Below are 26,332 nucleotides of genomic sequence, written 5' to 3'. Positions count from 1 at the left end.
TTTTTGCTTGTAGATGTATTGCTAGTCAAAGGTAATACATAATTATCCATTATATCGAAGAAATTTATAAATGCTACATAAAGTATTCTCTGGTGTGTTTCCAGCATGTAGCATCTTGGAGGGCAACTCTGATTTCCCACTAGATCAATGCTGATACGACTGTCAACATTTCTAAAACTGACTTCATCGGCAGCCATGTCAACTTTGACCAAGTGGGAAACTCAATTTGCCTTTAATTTTGACTACAAAGACAGAGAACTTTCCCCTTTGTTCTGTACAGTTTAAACATGTATATAATCTTGTTTCTCGGATAAATTAAGTGGAGTTGAATAAACAAGCATAGTAGTTTCCAGGCATCTAGTCAGGTAAGGGGCTTTGTGGACTTCAGTCCCTTGGTAATTACAGTAAAATCTCTCTAAGGTGATGACTGCTGGTTCCAGGAAAATATAGCTGTTTGCAGGGGTGGCCACTTAACAGAGGATTTTGGGATAGATTACAAAATATTAATGAGCATTATAAATTGAGGGTTTAATCTTATTTTTAACAACCATTGTTGACATTATCGATTAGCAATTATAATTACTTACTTAAAAAATTCGTTTACCACCTCTGTGGAATTATCATGTGCACATCAATGGTGTAAGTCAGGGAATATATATGTGAGGAAAACAATAAGAAAAATTCCCCTTTCCCAACCATGCATGGCATTTTGTATTACTTCTTCGGTTTACAGAGATGAAGTGACAATTAGTTGAGATTTTCTTTTAACACAGCCACAGCAAAAATTCATGGTTATTAGTTCAAAAATAGTCAATGAAGTAAATTAATTATCTTGCAACACCTTTAAAACCATAAAAAATAAGTGTTTTTATTTTTGTGTAATAACCACAGAGCCTCAATCATTTAATTTATGAATAATAACTTTCATATCAAAATAAAGAATATTTTCTACAGTAATTGTTGTATTTTGTTTTTAACCTTTTCGAGCCGAGCTCCTTCGCGGGAAGTTGCTTTTGGCTCTACGAAGGGTTTGAGATTTTCTTTTTCACCCCGTACGGAGTTTTTTTTCGGCTCGGGACTGACCAGGTAGTCGCTCCTCCCCTTAATGACCTTTCCTAGTGGGGATAATCCTCGACCCTTTTCCCCGAGAGCAGCCCATCCCGGCGTACTTTTGCGGTCAGTTAATTGTTACCAGTGCAATTTTAATTTTTTTTAATTGTTACTGTTGCATTAAATGTCAGTTCGTCAATGTATTCCTTTCATTTTGCAATGCCTGAAGAACTTTTAAATGAAGTTCTACGGTTATTTTTAGGGTTTTCAGCAAAACGGCATTATGTCATAGACCAACAAATACTTTAAGTCCAGGAAATGTGCCTAACGCTCCTCTCGGCCAAGCAACTCCGAAAGGTCGAGAACGTAAGCAAAACTAACGAAAGCGAAACGAAAGGCACTTCAAGAAAAAAATCCTGGATGTATAATTCCAAGAAAAAATGTAATTCCACCGAAATATCATTTGAAAAAAATCCTTGCAGGAGGAGGAAGGGGAATGCATACAGAACATTTACGGTTAAATTTTAATACACGCCAAGAAAATTTTGAAAAGAAAATGAGCTTTTCCGAGAAGAGTGAGGTTATCATCTTCCACGTACATATTTCCGTAGGAGAATACTTACACCAATATACTCTTGGGTCTTCCAGTTGGAGGATGATAAGTTTTTCCTAGAAAACATTAATGCGCTATGTGTCCCGAAATAAGCCCGTGAGGGGCACAAAGCAGACCACCTGGATCCTGACCAGAGAAGCTAGATATGAGAGTAATTACCTGGGTGGTGCAGTTCTCTTTCATTCATGGTATGGGCTGCATCGCACAGCAGGGTTCCACAGAAACCATCCCTGGTATAGGTAGCGGAATGCGTACAGATAGTTAACGGCTAAATTTGAATACACGCCAAGAAAATTTTGAAAAGAAAATGAGCTTTTCCGAGAAGAGTGAGGTTATCATCTTTCACGTACATATTTCCGTAGGAGAATACTTACACCAATATACTCTTGGGTCTTCCAGTTGGAGGATAATAAGTTTTTCTAAGAAAACATTAATGCGCTAATGTGTCCCGAACTAACTCTGTGAGGTGCAACCTGACCAGAGATCCAAGATATGAGAGTAACTACCTGGGTAGAGCAGTTGTCTTTCCTGCAATGGTATGGAATGCTTCTCACAACATGTGTCTACGTAAAACATTCCTTATCATACATTATCGTACATTAAATTTACGAATTTTTAGGATATGCATTAATCAGTATTTATAGCGAAATTCGTTTATAATACCTTTGTATTCGAAGGTTGGTAAGAGGTTATTAAAAATAGTCGCTGTAATTTTGGCTCACGACAAAGAAGTGAGAGAATCATATTTTATTACATTACGAGGGCTTTATTCATAGAAGTTAAATCGAATATTCTATCGAATTTCACCGCAAATGTACATCTAGAATGTAGCTAACAAAATAACTTATATTTTTAGATGTAAATCATTACAATATCGCTCCTACAAACTTGCTAGTGAGTTGTAAAAATAACAATTAAACATCTAACCTTAGCGTCTCCAAAAATTGTTCTAGGTGATGATCAACTCCGTTAATATGAACGCTAGAATTCCGTTTAAAATTTGGAACCAATCAGCAGAACATACAGAATGTAATTCCTCGCATTGATTTTCAATAAATGCAACATAAACGTTTTTAGTTATTTTAACTTATAAACAAATAAGTGACCATGAGCACCTTCCTTGAGTGGGTCACTAAGTGCCGGGATGGGCCGAGATAATCCCCACGCGGACAATATGAAAGGGTCGGACCTCTCACGCCGAGAGACCCTAATGGCGGTTGGGACCCACTTGGCATGCTTGACCGCGAAATCGTGAAAACACAGCCTTTGGCCTTTTGCTTCGAAAACGTCAAGCCGTGATAATCCGGCCTTCCTTCTTTAGCATCAGAAAATTCAGGCCGTGAAATCACGCCCTGCGTAGGGAAGAGGTTAATCTCAAATATGAGATTAAAAACAAAATACAAAAAAGACTAGTCAGACCCTTGTGCCCCCCACCTCAGAAAAAAATCCCGGATCCACCCCTGGCTACAAGTACCAAACATGAGAGAAGCTTTAGTTGTATTCAATGTAGAGCTTGCATTCCCTACAAAAAAATTTCCAAATTTGATACTGAATCCAGCTCTGACGGCAACTTTAACATTTATTTCTTCAACATTCTTTTCTCCAGAAAAGTTTCCTAAGTGCATAGCGAATATCAGGATTATTAATCATACGAATTAAAATATGAGTCTAATTAATAGCATCAATATGCTAATTGGATGACGTGCGTTGAAGCATGTATCTTTCATTAACCATTGTTCCCCCAGGAAACTGGCTACTGAGCTTCAAGAAGAGGAACTTCAAATAGCCCAGAATGGAACTGAGCTGATGACAGGAAAGCCATCGGATGTATAGTTGCAGAGGGAAGGAAACAAGGAGAAGATGATGAATACACACTGTCCTTTCCATTTTTTCTTTGAATTTTTTATGCAGATTTGTACAAACAAAAGTGGATTACTCAATATGTTACCTGTTCTGTCAATCGTGTAAATTATCTACAGGATCGCACTGACACATTGAATGCTAATTTTTGAGCCAAAGCACCGATTTACTAAGGTGGTAATTTTTTGATGCTATGTTCATCAGTCAGATGCCTTTATGCTTTGGACAATGTTTATGTTCTCTCAGGGAGACTTTGACTGTTATTTAGTGATGTAGACATGCTGGTTTGGTGTTGGTTTCCTGTGGAAACTACCAAAACGCACGTCCCTTACAAGCCAATCTTTAGATTAAACAATCTTTTTGTTGTGACTTGTGATAATAAAGACCAGTTTTTATATGAAACCCTCTTCCTAAATCCACGCAATTTGTATGTACCACTCTAAGCCTAAAAGGCTTAAATATTGTAATGTCGGACAACGTCATATGAAGGGACATCTAGAGGAAGAGATGGGAGCAGTATGCACTGCCTTCTCAGGCCCAAAGAACGATAAAAAATGCCCAACAAAGTTAATTTTACAGCTGTCAATGTACGTTTGGGCTGCAGTTTTTTTTTTTCAGAGAAATTTATAAATAGTTTGTTGCTGTATTTTGGTATGTTAGCATCTACTAATTTTTGTAAAACCATGAGTTTAGAGCAAATAAGAGAAATTTTGTAATGCCCATGAAAGTTGAAGGCATATTATTTATCCTTTGTCAAATTTGATAAGGTTATTGAAGCCAAAAATTGATAGATTACCACTGTATAAAATGCATATGCATTTGTGTAAAATTTTGTAAAAGTTAAAATACAAGTGTTATATACTTAATTTAACACATTCCAAATAATGTTTGCGGAATGAATTAGCAATAATTAAAAATTAATAAATGAATTTTCATTTTTATTTACATTCCTTAGTGTTAATTAGCTGCAGCAGAAAAGCTGAAGGAATCTAAGTGGGTATTCTGGCTCATTGGCCAACTTAAAATCAATCTGTTTTCTCAATTAGGAATGCAAAATAATTCTTTCCCATTCGCCTTTCTTACAGTTTGTGTCTAGTGATGGCAAATGAGACTTTTTTGATACCTGCCTCACCACACAAAGCATACTTCAATATTCAACTCTTTGAAGTCCCTGAGGGTTTCCTAAAATAACTTGAATTAATCTATCGGTGTTATGCAATTAACAAAGACATTTTTGCTGTATATCTATCACATATATGCTAACTTCAAAGCAAAATATTTTTTTCTGTTTGAAAAGGAAAAAAACCTCTAGCAGAAGAAGTCTTTTTCTTAGAATCATGTACAAGAGTACCAAATCCGACAGTAACACTATAAATCACACATAGGTCAGATGTGACCAGCCAAAGTAAGTGGATACAGAGACATTAATGTTCTAAAATCTTTATTGAAATAATAAGGGAGTTAAGTCTGAAATTTTCCCATTGATAGCTGAAATTTCCTCAGTCTCCTGGCTATGCTTCTTTCCCCCTCAAGCTAAGACTCTTAGGCATTCAAGCTGCAACAGAGAAGGCTTTCATGTATTCACCATACATGCATAAAAGACAACTTTTTAACCCAGGAAATCTTCTCAAAAGTCAGGAGTCATCTTGTACTCTTGATTTGGTCTCATAGAGCCAATTTTTTTAACTCTTGAGGTGGGCTCCAGCTTGAATGACAGTGGGGGGAAGCTAGAAAAAAAACCACACACAGTTGCACAATGAGGGGGTTTTTTGGGGGATAACCCCCCCCCCCCCAGATCTCAGAGAAATTTTTTAGTTTAACCCATTTCACTTAATTGGATTGATATTACTAATAGAATAGTGTAAGGATTAATAAAATATTCCTCAGAAAGCCTTACAACTCACCATTTGTCTGAAAAAATTTCTGGGGGAGGGTCCCCACACTTCCTGCTTACCCTGGCAGGTATTCCATACCCCCCAGTATTAGTTGTGCCTAAAACCCCCCATGGTCTTAATTCCTAGCTGTGCCCCTGACCGCCCGCACATGTATCTCTTCTGTGAGCGGAAAAAGTATGAAAGCAGTTCATGCTATAAAAATATAAAACCATGGATATATTTTTGGAAGGTAAGAGTATTGTCGGAGAATAGGGATCATCTTACATGGTGAGTATGTATAGCCCAGAAAATATATTTTAACCCTTTAGTTACGTGGTAGCTGAATCGCTAGTCTTCCACTCAGCACGGGAAAATTTGCCAGAGCCTTATTTCAACTTGAAGGAGCAGAGTGGGTGAAGGCCCTTGTGATTCCCCCCGACCCTTTTCCCAACGGCTTGTAAGTAGGACTTCGAGTCAGTTTTGTGGAACTTTGTAAGATAATTTAGTAAAATTATTTTATCAGCCTAAACCTAAAAAATAAATATTGTGTGAAGTTTGATTGTAATTTTGTTAAATTTCATAAGAAACGCCTAGTAAATTGGTTGACATTTGCCCACATTGGTCTAAACTCTACCATACACCTAATATCTTGCATCCTATCTCCAGAGTGCTTTAGGAGGATATTGGACAAACAAGCTATAGCATGGAATGCAGCTGCTAACAAACAAGGGAAGGATTAGTTTGGGTAAGAAGCAAGGCCATAGCCAGGGGAGGGATCAAGGGGAATTGATCCCCCTCCGAAATGAAAAAAATTAAATAGATACTTTATGCTCGCTTGGTGCTCACACGACGATATTATATAGCGGCGCAGGGACATCTAGTAGTCCAATGCGACTTAAGTCAATAATTATCTAAGCGAATTTGTAGGTGCAGTGTGTGTAGTTGTAGTGCAGTGTGTGAAATAATAGTGATGTGAATTAGTAGAGAGGTGAGTGACTTATGAACCTCCTGAGGGACCGCAGAATTGACATCGACACCGAGGAGTTAATTCATTTGGTCGCTGCAAAAAAAAGCTAGAAGGCTAAATTCAATTTTATAATAATATTTTTATATTTTCCTTTAAGGGTTTATAATAAATATGTATATTTAACCATATACGCTATTTTATTTATCCTATAGAAATAATTTTATGTTTGTCTACTATTCCATAAACCCCCCCGAAAATATTTTCTGGCTACGGCCTTGGTAAGAAGGGAGGGTTGCCAACTGTCCTATTCATGAAATATAGAGTTAGAGCCATAAAAATAAGAAGGGACTGAGGGAGCGGGATTCTTGTAGATTTTTTTCTGCAGTCCAAGTACACTCCTATATACAGCACACTCCCGATTATCCTAATGGCTAATGATGGAGAGATACGCCACGAATAATCAGAAAACACGGATAATACAAACTTTCACTTAAACGTCTTGTAATGGTCATAATATACGTAAAACAAACAATAGGTATATTATTAATATTTATGCCGTTATTCTGTTATTTAAGAGTGCTTCCCCGACTCATTGAGAGCTTTTTCCAGCATTTCGCGATCATTTTAGTGGCGATAATATGGTTGTACTCATATTATTAATGCTCCATGCTTCCTGGTTTCGAAAACCACACATCCGTGGCTGTGTGATCACGGATACAGAAAAGTGGTTTGCACAAATGCTTCAAAACCACTGCTCGGCGTCGGAAACTACACTGTCAGGCACCACGCCACATAGTCACATCTCGCACAAGTTACCCAGGTTGCAACTGCTGAGGGACGTTTATCTGTGATCAAGGAGCACGGTCGCTCACTGCGAGGCTTGGAATACAGGAATGCAGCCAGCGCGTGATCGCTTCCGTTTTACGAAGGGGATTCTAACGGAAATCCAGGTGTATCCTAGCATTAATGCCGTAATTAAGATGATTTTTCGTCCCTCTTTTTTAAACGAAGATGGTGGAAAATATTGAGCAAGATCAAAAATCATGCAGGGACAATCCGCAACCCGGATAAACCGCAGCCGGATAATCGGGAGTCTGCCGTATACATTCCCAAAGCTGAAGGTTTAACTGGAAAACTTGGGGGTCATTTTATACACCCAACTGCCTATTATACATGACTATATGGTGAATATGAAGGCACTAGGTTTTCCATAAAATTTTTATTATTTTCACCAAGTTTTCCCAGATCTCCTTTCAGGTTCTTCTTCCCTGATCTCCAGAATAGGGGCAACATTGCATAATCAGTGGAGTTGAAGGCCATTCTCTTATTTTAGAGCACTTTCTACCTTTTCTCTTGAAAAAATCTTAACATGCAATGGACTGGGTATAACCATCATTTCAATTCAAGATACATATTTATGCAGGCAGTGGCGGATACAGATGGGGGGCTCAGAGAGAGCATGCCCCTCCCCCTTGCGGGGCTGCCCCCATTGCTGAACATTGTAGAACCACAATTGCAACTTTTTTGTATCCTAAGATATTGTCTTACATACGTGTAGTATAATGAGTTTAAACAAAACTTTCTTCAACTTCGCAATGTGGCTTGATTGATTTTTTTATTACGATAAAAGCAAAGTTAGCTCAAGATATCCTTTGTTTTTTCTGCATCCGCTACTGTACACAGGAAATATGCAAAATGGAAGTTAATGCATTTTTTAAGAGAGAGGGCAAATAAAGTAAATAAGTATTACTTCTACAAATTCTTCGACTGACAGTTGTGCACCACCACCAGTGCATACTTTATGAAGATTAGACACAGGGACTAAACCTAACACAGCAATTACAGAAACTGAGAAGACAATTTGTAAAACATGAATCGAAAGGTACATGTTTTAGGGTGTAGGATATTGGAAGATTATTGGTTAACTTAAAGGTGTCAGATCAAGTCAATGACAGGGAGTTACTGTAACTGCAAGCCTATCATGGGGAGCACTCACAAGAAATCTTTGTCGCAGAACACTAAAGACACTAGGATTTGTGAATTGTGTTGTGGTAAGGTCCTCCGATGAAAAAGTGAGAGGAGCTTCATAGCACTTGATAGGCCTAACCACCTTAAATACCCATATGAGAAAGGCATACAAAGACATGATCCGTAAAGTCAATAAAATACAAAGGAAAGCAGCCAAACTCATCAAAAACTGCTACGAATGAACAGAGAGCACTTAACAGCTTTAACATGAGCTTAAGGCGTAAGAGAGTCGGAATTCAATTCTGCGATTGACTAAATCTGAAAGAACGATGGTCAATTACATCCTTATGGCTTATGTTGAGCCAATCAGAGCACAACTTCAGGACAACTGGTTTCATTGCAGTGTCTTGCCAAATTGGAAGTCGGTGGAAAGAAATTCATTTGACTACAGTCCTATGTCCAAAAAACTAAAACTATGGGAGAGGCATAGGATAATTAATCCAAACAAACAACTAAAGGCATAAAATTTAAGTATTGGCTCCAGTGAGCTAAAAATTAAATTTCATTTCAATGAATTCAGTAGCTTTAAGGAGGGACTTGAAGGTAAAAGTGGTGAGCTTAGATTACTTGAGTAATTAAGAACAGTTATCTTTCCGAGTGACATGGATAACACAAACCAAGCCATGAGCCAATACACCAGCTTAAATGTTTATCATAATTATATTTTAAACAATGTATTATTTATCATGCACAAATATCAACATATTTTAGTCAAATAAAAACGTTGCATTCCTACCTGCAATAGTATTTCGCATTATTTTCTTCATAGGTGCTACAAGATGCTCATATATAGCTGGCACTTTTTGCCGGTACCACCAAATTCTATTAGCAACTAGCGGATTAATGATTGTAATAAATACTGGCATCTTACAATTGCAGCCAAATAAGCAAACATTACGTGATGTATGTGACCCGCTATATTTTAGTGTCCGCCACGTAGAATAGCCCCCAGGATGAACCGAGAGGGAACTAATATGTAAATGATTCAATGGACAAATTCAATCGATAATCATTAGTCTACAATATTGGGATGTAAGGCGTAAGGGATCCAGAATGCCATTCCACAGTGGACTTTCGCCGAAAGAACAACATGGTCAATTACATCCTTATGGCTTATTTCGAGCCAATCAGAGCATATCTTTAGTGCGACTAGTTTTAGTGCAGTGTCTTGCCAAATTGGAAGTGGGTGGAAAGAAATTCATTTCACCTCAGTCCTACGTCCAAAAATTAAAACTATGGGAAAGACGTATTCCTCGGAAATAAACAAGAACAGGAGTGAATTAAAGTTTTGGCTTCACTAAGCTAAATGTAACATTTTATTTCAATGAATTTAGTAGTTTTAACAAATAGTAGGTTGAAGAAAAAATACCAATACTCCACGTAGATAATACCGATATAATTTGTTTAAAGTCGCTCAATACGGTAACAACAGTGAAAATTAAGTGAATAGTTACAGACAGCATGAAAGAAGTTCACTCACAATGAGAGCTGTGCAGTGTAATAATGGAGGCAGCGCAGGGTGCCTGCCTTTCTTCCCATCTACCATAAAACGAGGACATATATGTGCCACTGATAAGTAACACAGGAGAGACAGTTCATTGCATGATGAAAACACATTATTTTGAGGATGACATCTGAATAGCAGCTGGCACAAAAAATTATCAAAATGCTGCAAATATCATTAGACACATTGAATTCAAGCTTAAGCTGTGTAAATTACCAGTGAATACGTTAATGAGAAACAAAAACCAATGATAGAATGAAAAAATCAATAGAAACTAATAAGAACCAACAAAAAAATTGATCAGTCAGAGTCATATTAAATATTCAAGATTATAAAAATATTCAACAGCATAATATTAACAAAAAATAACATTGAATGCTCGATGAAGTGAAAAGAGATACATATTTAAGTCCTAGCAAAAGCTTATGGCATCTAGTAGATCACCAATATAATGGACTGGATGAGTCTAAATATTTTTAAGAGTTGGTAGTCCAAGCGGTGGTCAGTATTTCCAAGGGAAGCCTTCGGAAAACCCAAATCAAAATTCACAATGTGCAAGGTGGTCAAGGGAAAGGCACCCGACCTGAATATGTGACGTTTACATGTTATGGTGGGCTCCACCTACACCTAACCAAACCAGCCTTCGGGTCGGACAATTGCCTTGCACTCCGAATATGTTATGTAAGGGAAGGGGACCCTTCTGAGAGGGGTCTGCAGTGGCGCCGACTCCACGGGCCCTGAGGGGGCCCAAGCCCCCTCAAAAGTTCGTTATGGGTGTGAGAAAAAAATGCGTCAGGCTTGTCGATTTTCCCCGGGGTGTCCAGATATCAAGATTCGAGTTATCAGGGTTCCTATGTTGATAATATGACCCTTCTAAAATGCTTAAAAAACTTAAAACTCACTACTTATAAAATTTACTGGGGCAAGATCCCCGGTTTGGGCCCCCCCAATATTTTTTGTAATTCAGCATCCATGGGGTCTGCATAGCTCAGGCCAGCTGCAGGGGAAAGTATCTGGTTGCTTTCCATTACCAAAAAGAAATGAGTTTTCCCTGAAAATTACAAAGCCACATGAATACAGATATAATTTTTATGAGAGCGTAGTGATAGAGTATGAGATGAACTATTTACTATGTAAGGTTATCACTTGTTTAAGAAAGTAACAATGTTAAGTTTTCTTTTGATGATTTGCATGCTTTACATTCAATAACATAAATAACTCACCTATAATTATCCATTGAATAAGAGATAGTTATTATCGAAGTGCGTTATCCAGATATAATAACCCAATGGCTGCAAGTATTGTATTTACACAACCCACCTGCCTTTTTTTCAACCAAACATTGCTTTTGATTTTCAACAATTTACTCTTCTGAAAGGATTATCGACATTTTTTAAGCATTGAGGAATTTTATAGGTATTTCTAGCGTTAATAACAACAAAGTTATTAAATCAAAGGTAGTAAGGCTATAAGATCGGAAGTGCATTATCTTTAACGCTAAAATTTTGTTTGAAAACTGCTTATGCACACAACAAAACGAAGAATTCATTTCAAAATATTAAAAAATTGTAGTATGCAACTAAATATGTCATTGAAAAAACTATTGACAATATGACCACTTCGCAACTGATTCCTGCGGTGAGAATGATCATAAATGAGTGGGAGGGTCCAGTGGTGCAGCGAGGGGTGGGGGATAAACCCAGGGCTCAGAGAAATTTTAAGTTTAACCCATTTTAAGTTCAACAGTCAGGCTTCAATTGGTGGAAGTTATTCGATCTTTTATTTATTTAAATTAATCCATTTTACTTAATTGAATTGATATTACTAATAGAATAGTAGTATAAGGAAGTGGAAGCGTGGAAGTTTAAACTTCCACGCAATATCGCTTTGACGCTCTCCATTTTCAAAGCAATTGACCTCTCTCAAGTCCTCTTCTAGGTTTATGGTTTTTCTTGATAAATTCTTGATTTTTCTAAACGCATTCCTATTTTTTGCCATACTCTCTTGGTTTTTACTCTGTATGGCTCTATCTAAATCACATTCTTCTGCTGAACTGTATTCCTGAGACGCAGAAGGCCTATGACTGCGGGGAGGGAACGAAGCCATTGTGTTTGAGACTCTATAGCGGACCCTTTTATGTGTTGATGCTATTCATGCGCAACTCGGCCACCGCTCCATTTCTCCCCCGTGAATACCGATGACCTTGAAGGCTTTAGCGTAGACCCTCTACCTGGAAGTCAATCGCCCGGTAACCTACGACGGCAAAAATACGTCTCAAACCGTATTGCTGAAAAAAAAACTCATTTCCACTAGCCCCACGCTTAATTAACGATCTAAATTATTTATTATCATTCTGTTAAGGAGACGAGATAAATCTTCGGTAGGCCGGCTATCTGGACCCAATGACGAGTGATACTTTTGGCAATTGCACAGCAATGAATTTCGATTAATATATAAGCAAAAAAGAAGATTTGAGGCAAGAAATAATATTAATATGCGTAAATTGATAGAAATTACGTGTGTACTTAGCGCAAGTTCACGTTTTATCACGAGAGCGTTTAAAATTTTTGATTAGGCTACACTGCGTTGCAATGTTTCCCCGAGGAACGAATTTGCGCTATATCGAAATTGCTCTAATCGAAATTGCGCTATACGAGACATGGGTGTATTAATCTCGCACCTACCACTTATCCTGGTGAGTACAAATTGAGGGTCAGGCTTAATTGCTGAGGAGAGACCCTAAGGAATCGCTAAGCTTGGTTTCAGGCCGGGCCTGAATGCATGCAACAATTGCTACCTCAGCGGTCACTCCCCTTCCCTTCTGCATCGGCCAGAGCAGACACCGCAGTCGTTTGAGTTGAAATATCCGTGACAGCTATAACTGACGTCAGGTGTTCTGCATTTGAAAATGCCTGTCGGCTCCACCTAAAGTTCAGCGCGAAAGGGTTGTTTGAGTACATATATACTGATATTGGTGAGATTTGAGTATGACACCAATGATAATGCTTTCATTCCTCATTAGACATATCACATGAAAAAGAAAAACCACTCAAGTGACTGAGTCGAAAATCCACTACACTTTAGAGTCAATTACATTCTTCATGAACCATAGATTAGCATTAGCATGATCACTTTTTTAACTACTTCAAAATGGATTCACAACAAACCCATTCCTGTGATATCATCATTTCCTCTTCCCTCATCTGCCTGCTACCCCCTTTTAATAGAACATGAATAAATTCCACCAATTATGTCTGTTTGATGGCAAAGCAAAGTCAGATATTTTTTATTATACATAACGGAGGCCAAATTCTTTAACTGACAGCTGAGCACCACCAGGGCCAGCTTAAGGGCCTGGCAACGCGGGCGACTGTCCAGAGTAATGTAGCTAGGGGGTGACCAAATGCTCAAACACCCATTTATTTGGGGGTTATTCCATTCCAAACCTCCCAGTTGACATGACAGCAGTTTGCCGGGGTATTTTGAACCGGCCCGTGGCACCACTAACAAATCTTCTAATTACAGAGCCTTAGCTATGAAATGTTATAGAATATAGACCTAGGAAATGTCTATGTCCTATAGCCTTTCTCGCCGAATTCAGTAATTTTAGAAACAGAGAAGACTCTTTAGAAAATGTAGAGCAAAAGGCGTGTATTTTAGGCTGTGGATTACTTTATATTTTATTTAAGACTTTTGATTTCTGAGTCTTAAAATATGCTTGAAGTGCAAAATTGGATATCCTTAAAAAATCAACTCCATCATTTAACATTTTTAAAGGCAGCTCAAGAGGCTGACGTGCAACAGCAATAAAAATTACTTGAAACAAGAAAAAATATATTTTATGGATATAAAATATATTAATATTTATATATATTCACAGCTCATCAGGTAAATTAATTCCCCTGCTCATGTGTCTTGGCAAACAGTTATTTCACTCCAGTGAGCAGGGAAAGAAGGGGTTCCGACCCAGTGGCGTAGCTAGGATTTTGAAATTGGGGGTTTACCAGAGATTTTGGGCCTTTTCCGGGGTGTATGGAAAATACCCTGGGGGAAATAGGAGTCCTCCCCTGGAAAATTTTGGGATTTTGATTTTGAAAACGTGATTTTTACGACTCAACAGTAATTTTGCACAAGTATTCATTAAAATAAAGTATATCAACTGGATGAAGTAAAATCTTTAAAAGGCTCGAGGGGGGGATTGTAACCCGGAAGCCCCCCCCCCCTCTGTGGCTACACTCATAGGTGGATCTAGGGGGGGGCCCAGACCCTTAAAAAATATGCAAGATTTTTAACATTGTTCCAATATCATTGCGTTCGTTTTCTTTACGAGGTATCCTTGTTCCCCCCCAGGACAAAATCCTGGAGACGGCCTTGCTTGTGCCCCCCCCCCCCCCTCAGAAAGAAATCCTGGATCCGCCCCTGGCTACACTATTGTTTCAACCGTCCATATAATGTTTGACAAATAAAGTTCATCCTAGGAGCATTCACTTTAAGGCCGCTATAAACGTGAATGATCATGCGAATGATCATGCTGAATGATCACGTGATCATTTACAGGATCATGCAAAAAAACTAGAACATGTCCTAATTTTCACTGAATGATCTTGCACATGACATTTCATTCGCAAATTTTTCTGTTATACACAGCGAATGATTTCATTTGCATGATCATTCCACATGATCATTTGCACGATCATTCAATGTGTATAGTGGCCTTTAAATCACCCTCCCACCAATTAATATGTCTGGCAACCGCCTTGTGCTGAGTAGGAATAAAGTCACACTTCACTCTAAACACAGCACCAGGCGCTTGCAGGTTGCAGTTGCGGTCGTTGTGGGAGTAATAATCCTTGGTTAAACACGTAGTCTGCAAGTGATTCTCTCACAATCATGGTACTTTTGACTTACTCAACTTTAAGCATGTTTACATGATAGTTGTAAGACTGATTTAATGCGCCAAAATGTAATAATTCTGAAGCGATTATAACATAATTAATTCTTCCATTAATATACAGTTACAATTCGAAATTTACACTACATCAATGGTAGTGAATACGAGCCGACGATCACACATCAATGGAAAGTATTTGGCTGAAAAACTGAATTCATACAATTTTTGCCACCAGGATAAATACACAGGCTGATGACCCAGCTGGAAACCCGTGAGAAATTCTTGAACATCATTCAACAAGATATCACCAAGCCAAATCACATATACACCAAAGTTTGCGCACTTCAAAATAGTGATATACATGGAAATTCTACACTACTAATTGATGGTGATAGGGAAAGGACAATGCAAGACCTTCATCAGAAAATGCTTACCTTGCACAGACTGTTTCTCAGAAAAGTGTGATATGTCTACTTCAAAAATCTGTAATTCCTTTGTTTTTCCAATTTTCTTCGAGTAAATCAAGAGGACTTCACCGATGATAAACCGAAACGAATTTAACACAATTATTCACCACACGGGATAATCTAAATTGTGGTCAAATGATACACCCATTTTGATTGAGAAACCGGGAAAACATTCGAATTTCGAAGGTAAACAAATAAAGAACGTCAACCGTGAGATGATATATGACAAAGGAAAAGCGAAAATGAATTAAATGAAAAATTGGGGCTGTCGTCAAGTTATCTAGGTTTATGCTAATAACTCGTGATTCATCCCACATTTTGTGCTCTTTTTGATAAATTTTAATAAAAAAACTCTGTAGTTATTCGTTACGAAAGAAGACTTACGTAAGCACATTGTATTTATGACTTAACTAGCCATCGCGCTTACATACACTTCAGTTTTCGGTGTTGTGTGGTGCTTGTCATATTAATTAGTGCATCAGAAGAAGTAGTGTTCCGTTTTAAGTATTTTATTTCGAATTTCATTTTTCCTATTATTGTTGTTTTTTACCTCAGATGGCGTCGGTGAAAATCCCTGAGCAAAAAGTCATTCTCTGTGGTGAATATGGGGTTGGAAAAAGTTCACTTTTTCGTCGCTACACAGCCAACACGTTCATAACGTCTACAGATAGGCAGTCTACTTTGGGCCTGGATCACTACGATAAGGCCTATAAAGTAGAAGATAAAGTAATCAAGGTAAGTAGACTTCCCAAGGCGTTGATGCCCTCTCCAAGTATGTTCTCTATGAAGTATAGAAGGAATAGTGCACCCAAAATTCATTTCATGTAATTCACTCGACCATGAACTGGCTTATCGGGGAAAATACATATGATCTGCAATTGATGTTATTACCAGTCAATAGGAGTATGTCCTAAAGCTGTGTTGTGCTTACACACTCAACTCAATATTTCAGTTCTTGTTTTAGTGCATTCATCATAGTATTCCTCTATCGCCATTCTATATATCAAAATAATAGATATGTTTATGTGTTTTCTCTGCACTCCAAGTTTTTTAAAATACATATTCTACTGATGCCTATTTTTGCCTTCTGCTATAATATGTTACGGTATAAACATGTATTCTTATGGATTACCTGAGTTAATCAGGTAATCCATAAGAATACATGTTTATAAATTCTCCATTAGTCACTGTCTCCTTATATTTAGTGAGTCATATCAGTAGTGGGTTTGGGTTGGTCAGGCATACCACTAGCCATGCAAAGACTTCAATTAAGTTGAGAATGATGTAAGAATTTAGTTAAATTGAGAATAGTAATTGAAGAATTTTTCTATCTTCCCTAATAGCTTGGATTGAAAATAGCGTCTACACAATTAGACCACTTTATATACCATGTTTTATGAGTAATCTTGAACTTTATTTTCCGTCTTCTTTTCATTGTTACAATTCATTGTCCATTCTGAGGCAATTTAATGCACCTGTTGTTTTTATAGTATGCATCCCTTTCCTGTTGGTGCAGGCAAACCAAGTTTCTAAAAAAGTTTCCAATTGTCTTGGGCACCCTGTTATGTAACAGAACAACTATAATGGCTACTCTTATGCAGGGTTAAAGGTCAGGGATTTCAGGGAAAAGTTAACGGGAGTGGTTACAACATAGTTAGTTTCCACACAAAATTTATTTAACCCTACCTGTTTCTACATATACTGTTGATGGTTGGAGGCGTTACTTTGTGGAATTTATTCATAATGAATGAAAATTGAACTTTGTTTTTCCACAAATTTCAATTTCATTCATTAATACATATACTGTGTTATTTTCAAGGATAATACTCCCTTCAGAATGAAACAGTGAAATTTCAAAACCAGTTTGCTAAAATAATGGCTGTGCATAAAATTACCAAGTCATTATGGAGCTACAATGAAGATGATCATATTCCACAAAACTGGGAAAAGCCTGGGAATCCTGTCCATTGCATTAGGGAAAATTAATGTCATGAATAAAAATAATTACCTCAACTGGCTTTTTAATAGAATATGGGTGTTAGAATAACCCAGTATTATTACTGGCTCATAGTATGACATGGAAAGATCCAATAAATTTGCCTTTGGAAATAAATTTTTGAATTACATAATTTTAAATCAACTCAATCTTAATCATGCGGGAAAATTAAGGTTCTGGAAAACTCATTTTGCTTAGCACTATCTATGCTTTATCGCCAAGTAGCTGTTTACTCACCTCCACAAAATTCTAGAAGAATAACTCTGTTGTCTAAACTCAACTTTACCATGGTTCTCTCGTAGAAAAATTGGAATACGAGCTCATCTGAGTAACCTATGAGAATTACAATGTACCATATTACACAGAATAACTTGAATTAGTGGTGAAGTTGGCTGTAATTGGTGGAGCCAGGCAAAAATGAAAAGAAATAATCAAAGGGAGAGTTGGAAAAAGTATGGAAAAATTAATTATGGTTTATTGGGACATATCGGGACTAGTGCACTTTGCCCCAATTAAGCGGCTGCCCCGATTAGGCGAACTCTCTTGTATATGGGGATAAAAACTTATATGGGTAGAAATGGTAGAAAGAAGACTAAAGAATGTTTATAATGCAACATAAGTTTATTAAACTATTAATTTGATTAATAAGTCAGCGAGTTTAGTTTATTTATTATCATTTTTAAGAATTATAACATTTTTGTTAAAAATATTTTTCACAGCCACGGGCGACGCTGAATGACTGTCTTTTACTAAGTCCTATTAAAGAAAAGTCCTATCCTCTTGTGGATACTATAACAACAAGAGCTTTTAAAATAGGGCAAGAATAGGAACATTTGTGAAAAATAAGAGTAAATCAAAGGAGGAAAATAAAAAAAATAGTATTCTGAAAACAAAAAATTTTAATTTCGCCGCCAGTATAGAGTATATGTCGCCGACTCATGGCCCAATAAAGCGGCATGCTGTCCCAAATAAGTGGAGAATACTCTGGGATATTCCTCTAATGGGTTCTGTTCTTCAAGATCTGCCCCAAGTAACTGGTGGACCCATTAAATGGAATCTACTGTATTTTATAAATTTGGTTGCATATGTTAATGGATTGAGTGTATGCACTTATTTGTCATCGCATCGCTGAATTTTCTCAGGCAGTTTTAGAGCTCAAGTTCCCAGCTGTATAGCTGTCTACCGAGAGTTTTCTTTTTGGGATGGTTTCAGCTGTTAATTATTCGCAGTTATATCATGGCATAGAATCAAAGGTCAACTAGGTGGGGGTGTTGATGTGGGTAGGGGGAAGGCACTTATTTGTGTGATGCTGGTCTGTAAGTGATCCGGAAACCGAGGCCGATTTAAAATATTTTAGGCAAGAACATCATCACCCATTTTCCCAAATACTCAAATGTCCGAGCTCCCAAGTTCCACAAAATGTCTCTTCTATTACCACTGTAATTTTCAAGAGTTAAGAATGTTAACCTATAAGTAGTAATTCCTTATAAACCTATTTAATTGTTGTTTAGGAAAAATATGTTTCTGACTACACTGTATTGCATAGTGTAGTTTACTCTGTATTACCAAGTGTTTATTTTGTTGTCTTACCTCCAAAAAATTCCTCCAATTGGCATTCATCTTCGCCAAGTTTTCCTCACAGAAAATTTTATTACAATGAAATTTGAGGTGCTCTTAATAACCTGTGAGAACAATGATGTGTATTTCCAAGGTAAACATGAATCACAGGTAAAGTTGGCCATGATTGCCTGATCTGTGTGAAAATTTTATGGAGTAAGTGAAAGTAAAGGGTGAAAAATTCAGGGGATATGAAGATTTTTGGTGGAGATAAGTAAGGGATTTTGAATTTAAGAATTATGTGTTTATCGTGATTGTTGACTTTAGTATTGCTGTTTCCAAGTGTTGAAGTATTTTGTTTTTCCTTGCAGTTACAGCTGTGGGACACTGGCGGAATGGAACGTGTTGCCTCAATCACATCCAGTTATTACAAGTTTGCCGAAGCTGCCATATTAGTTTTTGCCTTGGATAATCCCGCGTCCTTTCATGTCCTCTCTCAGCATTTATTGGACGTTGTTACGTATGCGGAAAATGCAAAAATATTTCTCTGTGGGAACAAATCTGATCTTGTCCCATCTTCAAGCAGCAGCGGATCAGGAGCAGCTGCTGATTCATCGAGTCACGTGACTGATGCTGATGTGGAAACATTTTGGTGAGTCCATCCATAGTGTAAATGGTTTGCAACGAAGAGGTACCCCTTAATTTTAGGTCATGCACTGTTGGAAACGGCTGTGCATTTTCAGCAGCTTGTTATAAAAGCTTTCATTTCAATATTAGGTATCCCAATTAAGTGCTATAAAATCTATTCAGAATTTATTATGTTTAAAGTTCTCCAGTACTAGCATACATTTATAACAGAATAGCAAACTCATTCATTCATTTATCCCTCAGCACATCTGACTAACAACTCATTCTGTCTCTGGTCTCTGTAGGGATTTATTTTCTTAAATAAGAAAAAATATGTATTTACAAAAGTGGATTCAGTAGCAATAGCCCTTAAATTCTGTAGTGAGAGATTTTGTGTGTGTTTGAATATTTTGCCTGCTGTGGTAGATTTACATGGAAACTTAGTGAATCATCCTTGCCTGACTCTCTCCTGCTTTGAACTTCCCTCTTAAATTCACGATAATGCCTGTTACTTGTCATTTTATCCATAAATCCTATTACATATCTTCCTTCCTCTTTTCTGCTTACTTAACATTCTTCCCCCTAACATGGTTTTCAGCTTCCCCTCTCATCAGTAATCATCCTCCATGTCTAGCTCTTCTTCATTCCTGCTTGCTGGTTGCTATTCGTCAACTTCACCTTCTCCATTTCCCTCCACACGTCAATCTTAAATCCACCAGTATCTTTTTGTCCTCCGTCATCAGCACTCACATTGCCACCCTGTAATTATCTCCTGGTAAGACTTTTTACTAGCCTTTTCTTTCCATCCTTACCGAACAATCCTCTTATCACCTTGTTCAACTGTCTCTCTCCTATCTTAGTATGACAACCAACAATTTGTTGCATAAATTATATTGATTCCCCATAGCAGCTTAAAAAGTTACAGCAAGATTTCTCATAAGGCGGTTTTACATGAGGCACATAATTGCATAATTTGTTGTGTTTTAAAAGGCAGTAAAAATTTCATCATGTAAGCAGTGAATTGCTAGAATGCATGCGAAAATCCATGGATGTGAGATGGCAAAATAGTCCCTGTTTTAAATTCTTTTGCATAATTTCAAACCATAATGAGAAAATAATGCTGTTTTAATCTGTAAAATTATGTGCTCTGTGTAAAATGCCCTTTAAAATTTGGTACTGACAAAAAAGAAAATGTATAAATGTTTAGAATGGAGAATAACTTGGTTTAAAATTCATCAAGAATGTGACGAGGATGGATTAATTATGTGAGCACATTTAAATACTTAGATTCCTATCTTCCTTTAGATTAGAAAGTCAGAACTTCTGGGGAACTTGAGTTAATTCCTGGATCTATCCAGTATCTTTCTATTCCTGTTTTTCCTGAGGGCTCCATTGGATTTCCCGAATGGGTTGACATTCCTCTAAGTCCTTTCTCACTTTCCTGTTCTCGTGTCTGCTTGCAGCGAACAGTGCCATAATCTCATCAGTGCCACCTACCGAACCTCGTGTCGGACCGGGCAGGGTGTGGAGGAAATGTTCAACGACATAGCCAAACGCCTCGTTCAGTCCAACCGATCTCGAATAGAGCTTCAGAATGTGGACCGAGACTCTTTCAAGATCGTGCCACCAGAGGAGGCCACAGAACCCTCTTGTCTCTGCTAGCGCTGTGTGGTGGCAGCGGCTTGCCGTCACATCGTGCCAGAGAGTGTCGTGAACATCACCTTCATCCTCCTCTCCCTCTCCTAATTGTAGTTTTGTCGAGGGAGCCGTGCGCATATAGCGAGCTCATGAGGCAAGCAGGTTGAGTATGTTGTATATCGATTGAGTATTTGCACTGAAATGTCACCTCTATGGAGGGCATTGATTTTATGCTGCTTGACATGCTATGAACCAATGGTTCATTGTTAAGTTTGTCTTTTCTAAGTTTTTTTTTAACCCACTATTATCACTATGGGGTTAAATATTGAAAGTATTTTCCTTTTAGTGTAGACCCTTGCTCTATGATACATATTAATCCATTCTGGAAGATCGATCATAAAGTGAATTCCATCGTATGTTGAATCAGCATTATTTCTGGAAAAGGGATGAGTTTTAAGAGCACTGGGCGTTGAAATGTTGCCATATGAAAAATGTTTGTTAACAAATAAGGGTAAGGATTACATAATTGATGACATATTGGGAGAGTTGAAGTATAATCGGGGTAATTTGAAATGTTGAAAATCATCCGTTGTATCACCTCTGATCATTTGCCGAATATCATTAGTCCAACTCATCAAACAGCAGGGTCTGCTGTGTTAAATGAATTTACCATTACTGCCAACATCAACAAGAGTGTGTAGCTAAGTGGGTAGAGTGCTTGAATGCTACCCTTAGGGTCCTGAGGTCATACCCCTGATTACGAATTTGGACTTCAAGGAAAAATCCTTGCAATGCATGGTGGGAAATGAACTGGCCCCCTACCATGAATTTGTGATATGGCTTAGTCTAGAGGGAGATCTATCCTCACCTATCCAAATCAACCATCAGGTTGAATCACTGAGTAGGTCAATGATTTGCTAATCATCATCAAGAATTGCAAAATGTTGGAACCCGGGCAGCAGTAGACACAGGTAAAAATAGTGGAAAATTCTTGAATTATTTAACCTCATAATGGTTAAAGTCCACAGCATCGCATCTTAATCTTCAGAATATGTGTTAATACTATCACAATTAATTATGGTCACTTCTGAATTGAGAAGAGACAGATGGAGGTGGAAACACTAATTATGTAGAAATTATGTATGTTCCACCCCAGAGAGCAAAGCTTTGTTGTCACTTCACTTATTGTTAGTGGTAAGAACCCCCCTGTAACTAATGGATATCCCTTCAAGACATTGAGCGGGTATGTTTCCAATCCGCGGAAGAAGCCTTCCCAATCTCTACTGCAAGGCTTGTGAGTATGGCCTGCTAGTTATGGCTGGATGATAGAAAAAATAGCACGAAATTTAATTAAATACTTACCATAAGTTATCCATGTCTTCGGGCTTCTTAAAGAAACATTAAAGCCAACCCAATGTCATCCATCATCTCCTGATCATACTTTGATAAAAGTGACTTTAGTTGTTCTTTTCCTGGTACATATTTGGAGGAGGCGACCGACTGCTAAGATCATTTCTGCTGAGATGGAAGGGTAGGAAAGGAAGGATGGAGAGAAACCCAGCATCACCATTAGCCTGCTCATAACGAAAAGTGCTTAGGGGACCATGGCTTTACGTCCCATCTAACGGACAGAGTGCACTTGAAGTGCTCCCAAAAGGCACTCAAGTAGGGATTGGGCAGTTTCTGAAAAATGTCTGCCACAATTGCCAGAAAAAATTTTTGTTGTACATTTTAGCTCGTCATCTCAAGACGTCTTCTTCCTTAATTCGTGGTTTAAGCAAACAAGACACGGATGAGTAATGCCTGAGTAAAGTAATAGTAAGTAGGAAATGCATTCAAGAAATTCACCCTAGTTTAAAATCCATCAAACCTGAGCTCAATGCTTTTCGTTAATTTACTCAATTTGGCACCAATTTTTTCTTTGAACTCTGTCATTGACCTCAAATCACTGAGCTAATGTTCCCGGAGGTTAATTTATTGCTAATAATTTCAATAAACTATCCTTTAGAGACCATTTAGCCATCCCAAAATATCTTGTGTGAATGTGTTCCCTCTAGATTTGGAAATTTTCTGGGCAATGACAGATTCTAATGCTTTAGTGCCTGAGTCAACATAGCACCATTTAACGAAAGCTCAAAAAACCATAATGCCTTAAAGATAAGTTTGGCTTATTGCCACTTTCATTGATATATTTGATCCTGTACACTTTTCCAAATGAGAAAGGTTCAAATCTGACATGCATAATTCCAGAAATATTGTCCCATGTTTCATTGCGTGAAATAAGAGGGTTAAAGATTATGGATGCTCAGCCTCCCTAAACCTGATGACTAAGAGTACGAAAATGATTGACGTGTCCCTCACCCTCCCAAAACTTTTCAATATGTAAAATTTTCCTATTGGCTGCTTTCTTCATCCAGTTTTCCTCATATTTTGGGTACTCTTCTATATTACTTCTTAACCTAATTAATTTTATTGTGTTCCTCTCCTTACACCACAGTTAAGTGCTAGGAACTTTTAACCGAGCTACAGTAACTCAATTTCAAAAACATGATCAAGTCGCTGACTAGTAGATTTGATAAACACAGAAAGGCATTGATGCTCCATGGTAACTAAATATTGATGACATTTTTAAGTATCTTCCAATAAATCAGCTGATGATTAGGTTAATTGGATGGATGATTTTTCATTAATACTAAGCTTACGAGGAAACTCAAATACATACAATATTCTTCTTATAACCAAAATAATCACCATTACAAGCCAGTCTTTTTGATGGATATTTTATCTAAGGGTCTATAATGGTTACAGATGCAACATGGTATTATTGGCTCAGGCCTCATGGTAGGCAGTGAATCAGTTACTCAGGAAATATCTTCATGCCTCAGATTCCTTAATTTGCATGCAGCTTCAAGACTCAATTGCAGACTGCAGTGCAAGCTCAAGTGCAACAATTCTACGAAGGAAAAAAAATGTATGCCTTGACATTTGAATGCAGATCCCTTGAATTTATGCCTGGTACTCTGCCACTTAAGCTACCAAGCCATTCATAATGACAATCATTTGTTTTAAATCCACACTGTACTTCATACTGCCGTGGATTTCAAGACAGTTGCTCCATTTACAAAATTACCCAGCAAAATATCATATTGGTTCATATAAAAACCGCAGCAATATAACCTTTAAGTTTTTAATTTCCAAGCTTGAAAATTTGGATGTGAGTAGGTCTAAATTTAGGAGGGGGAATTGAGTCTGTAGCATGTAATGATTTCATAAGTCATGCATCTATTGACTATTTTAAATTGCTCCTCCAGTTAAGTACTTTCCTCATTTCTAAGTAAAATTTCAAAAAACCCTACAACCATTGGCAAGCCTAGCTGCCAAATCAATCTTTTATGTTCATAACTCACATTCCTTCCTTTAAAACTCATCAACCACTGATGCAATATTCAACTGTAAACCATGTTCATTCTATCCCGTCCACCTTAACCTTCAATTTTTGGCCACACGTGAAAAATGTTACCATACTAATTGCACTACTGTATCAAAAGCCTCTGAAAATTTGTTGTGTGGTTTTGGAAATTAAGAAAGTGGATTTGAACAAAGTTGGTTTCATTGTGAAAGTTCGCAACTTCCTCAAAGTCAAGACTGAATTTATTACTTAACGTACAGTCAGTAGATTACTGCAGCACAGCTTTTACTTTGAGAGATCACTACTTGTGCAATACGTAAATGTTGCAATGAGATTGACAAGTAATCTTATCATCAGAAACTGGTACGTAGTTTCCATTTGTGAGAAATCCCTAGTTAGCTCTTGTCTCTCAGGATAGTTTTATGTAAGCAATTCGTTTTCAAGTCTATAATGTTAAGTTTTTGATGTAAAGATGCTTGGCCTTCATGCATAAGCCCTGTGTTTTTTATATAACAGTATCAGTCTATGAACAGTACACAATTTCCATGAATAGAAGTTGAATTGCTAATGGGCTATCAGGGATTGATGTGTCAGCAATGCATGTACAATTCACATCTGATTAATCATGAGTAAGTCCACTCCCATTTTTGGTAGATGACATTTTTAGTGCAAATGGAAAAGACAAGCATAGTGCCTATCCACATTCAATTTTCCTCATAGTTTTTTTCTTTTTGGGGCGTGCCCTCTTTTTAACTCTAATCAGATTGGATTGGATCAATTGTTTCATTTGTATTATTGGTTGTGATTTTTGGAGAATAATTACAAATGTAATGGATAGGCTGCAAGCTTCCCAAATAGTGTAATGTTGGGATGTGAAATGAAGACATTGAATGTAGCAATGGCTTAAATCTGAAAGAAACAATTTATGGAAAAATATAATCCCATAATCATTGCTTCAATTTTTTTAAACATTGGTGTATAGTATGTATGTATGTGTGTTTTTACTTTTTACATTTGCAATGTTGTAATCAAGTGCCACCGGTGACTGGAGTGAGGGAAGCCACTCGTTGCATGTGGTGCAGTCTGTGTTGTGAGCGAGTGCGCTGCGTTGGCACAAACGAGCGGAATGGTGCGGAGAAGTTTGTGTGTTCAACTAGTCCAGTGTTTGGGCATGGAACCAAACATATTGGTGCTTTTGGAAGGGACTTGGGCGTCTGAATGAGAAGAGCTCAAAGAGTGTTTGACTGCTGGCTGTGTCCCTGAAGTGGCCTTTTTAACGGCCCCCTCATATGCCTTAAATGATAAAAAAGAAGTTGATGAATTGTCGTTCCATTTTTTTTTTTTTTTTTTTTTTTTTTAGTTCCCTCAATGTCCATCTCCCTTGCATGCGTGAATGTGTCCTTGAAGTGAGTTTGTCTATTACTGTGAGTTAATTTTTTTATTATTTTGGAAAATTCTAGGAGCATTTGTACGCAGATTTATTTCTATCTCGCTCAATATACTGTTGCTCTATACATAATCAATGGAATGTATGCCGAAAAGAATAAAATTTTGAAATAAATGGAGCTAGTAATCAAAGTAGAATAAAATCATGGTTTATAATTTTGCAACCCACTCCTTAAGCCTCCTAAATGATGTGCTGCTGCAATTGAAACGCTTTTATTTTGGTCTGTGGGCATGATAAAACCATAACATACACATCATTCTAAAGATAATTTTATTGCCATTTTTGATCAATTTTCACACAATTAATTTGAACATATTGATGCAGAAATGTGCACCGAGATGCACCAAGCACCTGAGATGTGCTTGAGAGAAGACTTAAGGTGGTCTATTCTCATGCATAGTAAT

At 37.4% G+C, this 26,332-nt stretch overlaps 2 protein-coding genes and 1 long non-coding RNA gene across 4 annotated transcripts in view; 2 read left to right on the top strand and 1 right to left on the bottom strand.

The window, feature by feature from the left end:
- LOC124169071 overlaps positions 1-4,452 on the top strand; it is a 156,241-nt gene extending 151,789 nt beyond the window's left edge. Inside the window, exon 9 of the mRNA XM_046547545.1 lies at positions 3,409-4,452. Within this exon, the coding sequence (XP_046403501.1) occupies positions 3,409-3,496 (88 nt within the window). The 3' untranslated portion in view covers positions 3,497-4,452. The remainder of the gene's footprint in view (positions 1-3,408) is intronic.
- A 413-nt stretch (positions 4,453-4,865) lies between these two features.
- LOC124169496 lies at positions 4,866-15,431 on the bottom strand. Its single transcript, XR_006867141.1, has 3 exons — positions 15,222-15,431; positions 10,799-10,947; positions 4,866-5,250 (listed from the first exon to the last, which is right to left on the bottom strand). It is a non-coding gene; the product is annotated as an uncharacterized LOC124169496 (long non-coding RNA).
- Positions 15,432-15,495: 64 nt separating this feature from the next.
- Positions 15,496-26,070, top strand: LOC124169685 (ras-related protein Rab-1). Of its 2 annotated transcripts, none has more exons than XM_046548357.1 (4): positions 15,496-15,638; positions 15,810-15,989; positions 19,179-19,459; positions 20,898-26,070. In XM_046548357.1, the coding sequence occupies exons 2-4, from the start codon at positions 15,810-15,812 to the stop codon at positions 21,094-21,096; spliced, it is 660 nt and encodes a 219-aa protein (XP_046404313.1). In that variant the 5' UTR covers positions 15,496-15,638; the 3' UTR covers positions 21,097-26,070. The 2 variants fall into 2 exon arrangements, with proteins under 2 accessions (XP_046404313.1, XP_046404314.1); XM_046548358.1 differs by having other exon boundaries at positions 15,635-15,708.
- Positions 26,071-26,332: the final 262 nt, after the last annotated feature.

Source organism: Ischnura elegans, chromosome 12, assembly GCF_921293095.1.
Source record: "Ischnura elegans chromosome 12, ioIscEleg1.1, whole genome shotgun sequence".
In the NCBI taxonomy this organism is placed as follows: domain Eukaryota; kingdom Metazoa; phylum Arthropoda; class Insecta; order Odonata; family Coenagrionidae; genus Ischnura; species Ischnura elegans.
This window is presented reverse-complemented; position numbering and strand designations above follow the sequence as displayed.

What these genes read in the sequence shown, in the direction of transcription:
- LOC124169685 (XM_046548357.1), top strand. Translation starts at nt 15,810, where the DNA reads ATGGCGTCGGTGAAAATCCCTGAGCAAAAAGTCATTCTCTGTGGTGAA. An exon ending in TAGAAGATAAAGTAATCAAG is followed by an intron (nt 15,990 to 19,178) that starts GTAAGTAGACTT and finishes TTTTCCTTGCAG; the next exon opens with TTACAGCTGTGGGACACTGG. An exon ending in GCTGATGTGGAAACATTTTG is followed by an intron (nt 19,460 to 20,897) that starts GTGAGTCCATCC and finishes GTCTGCTTGCAG; the next exon opens with CGAACAGTGCCATAATCTCA.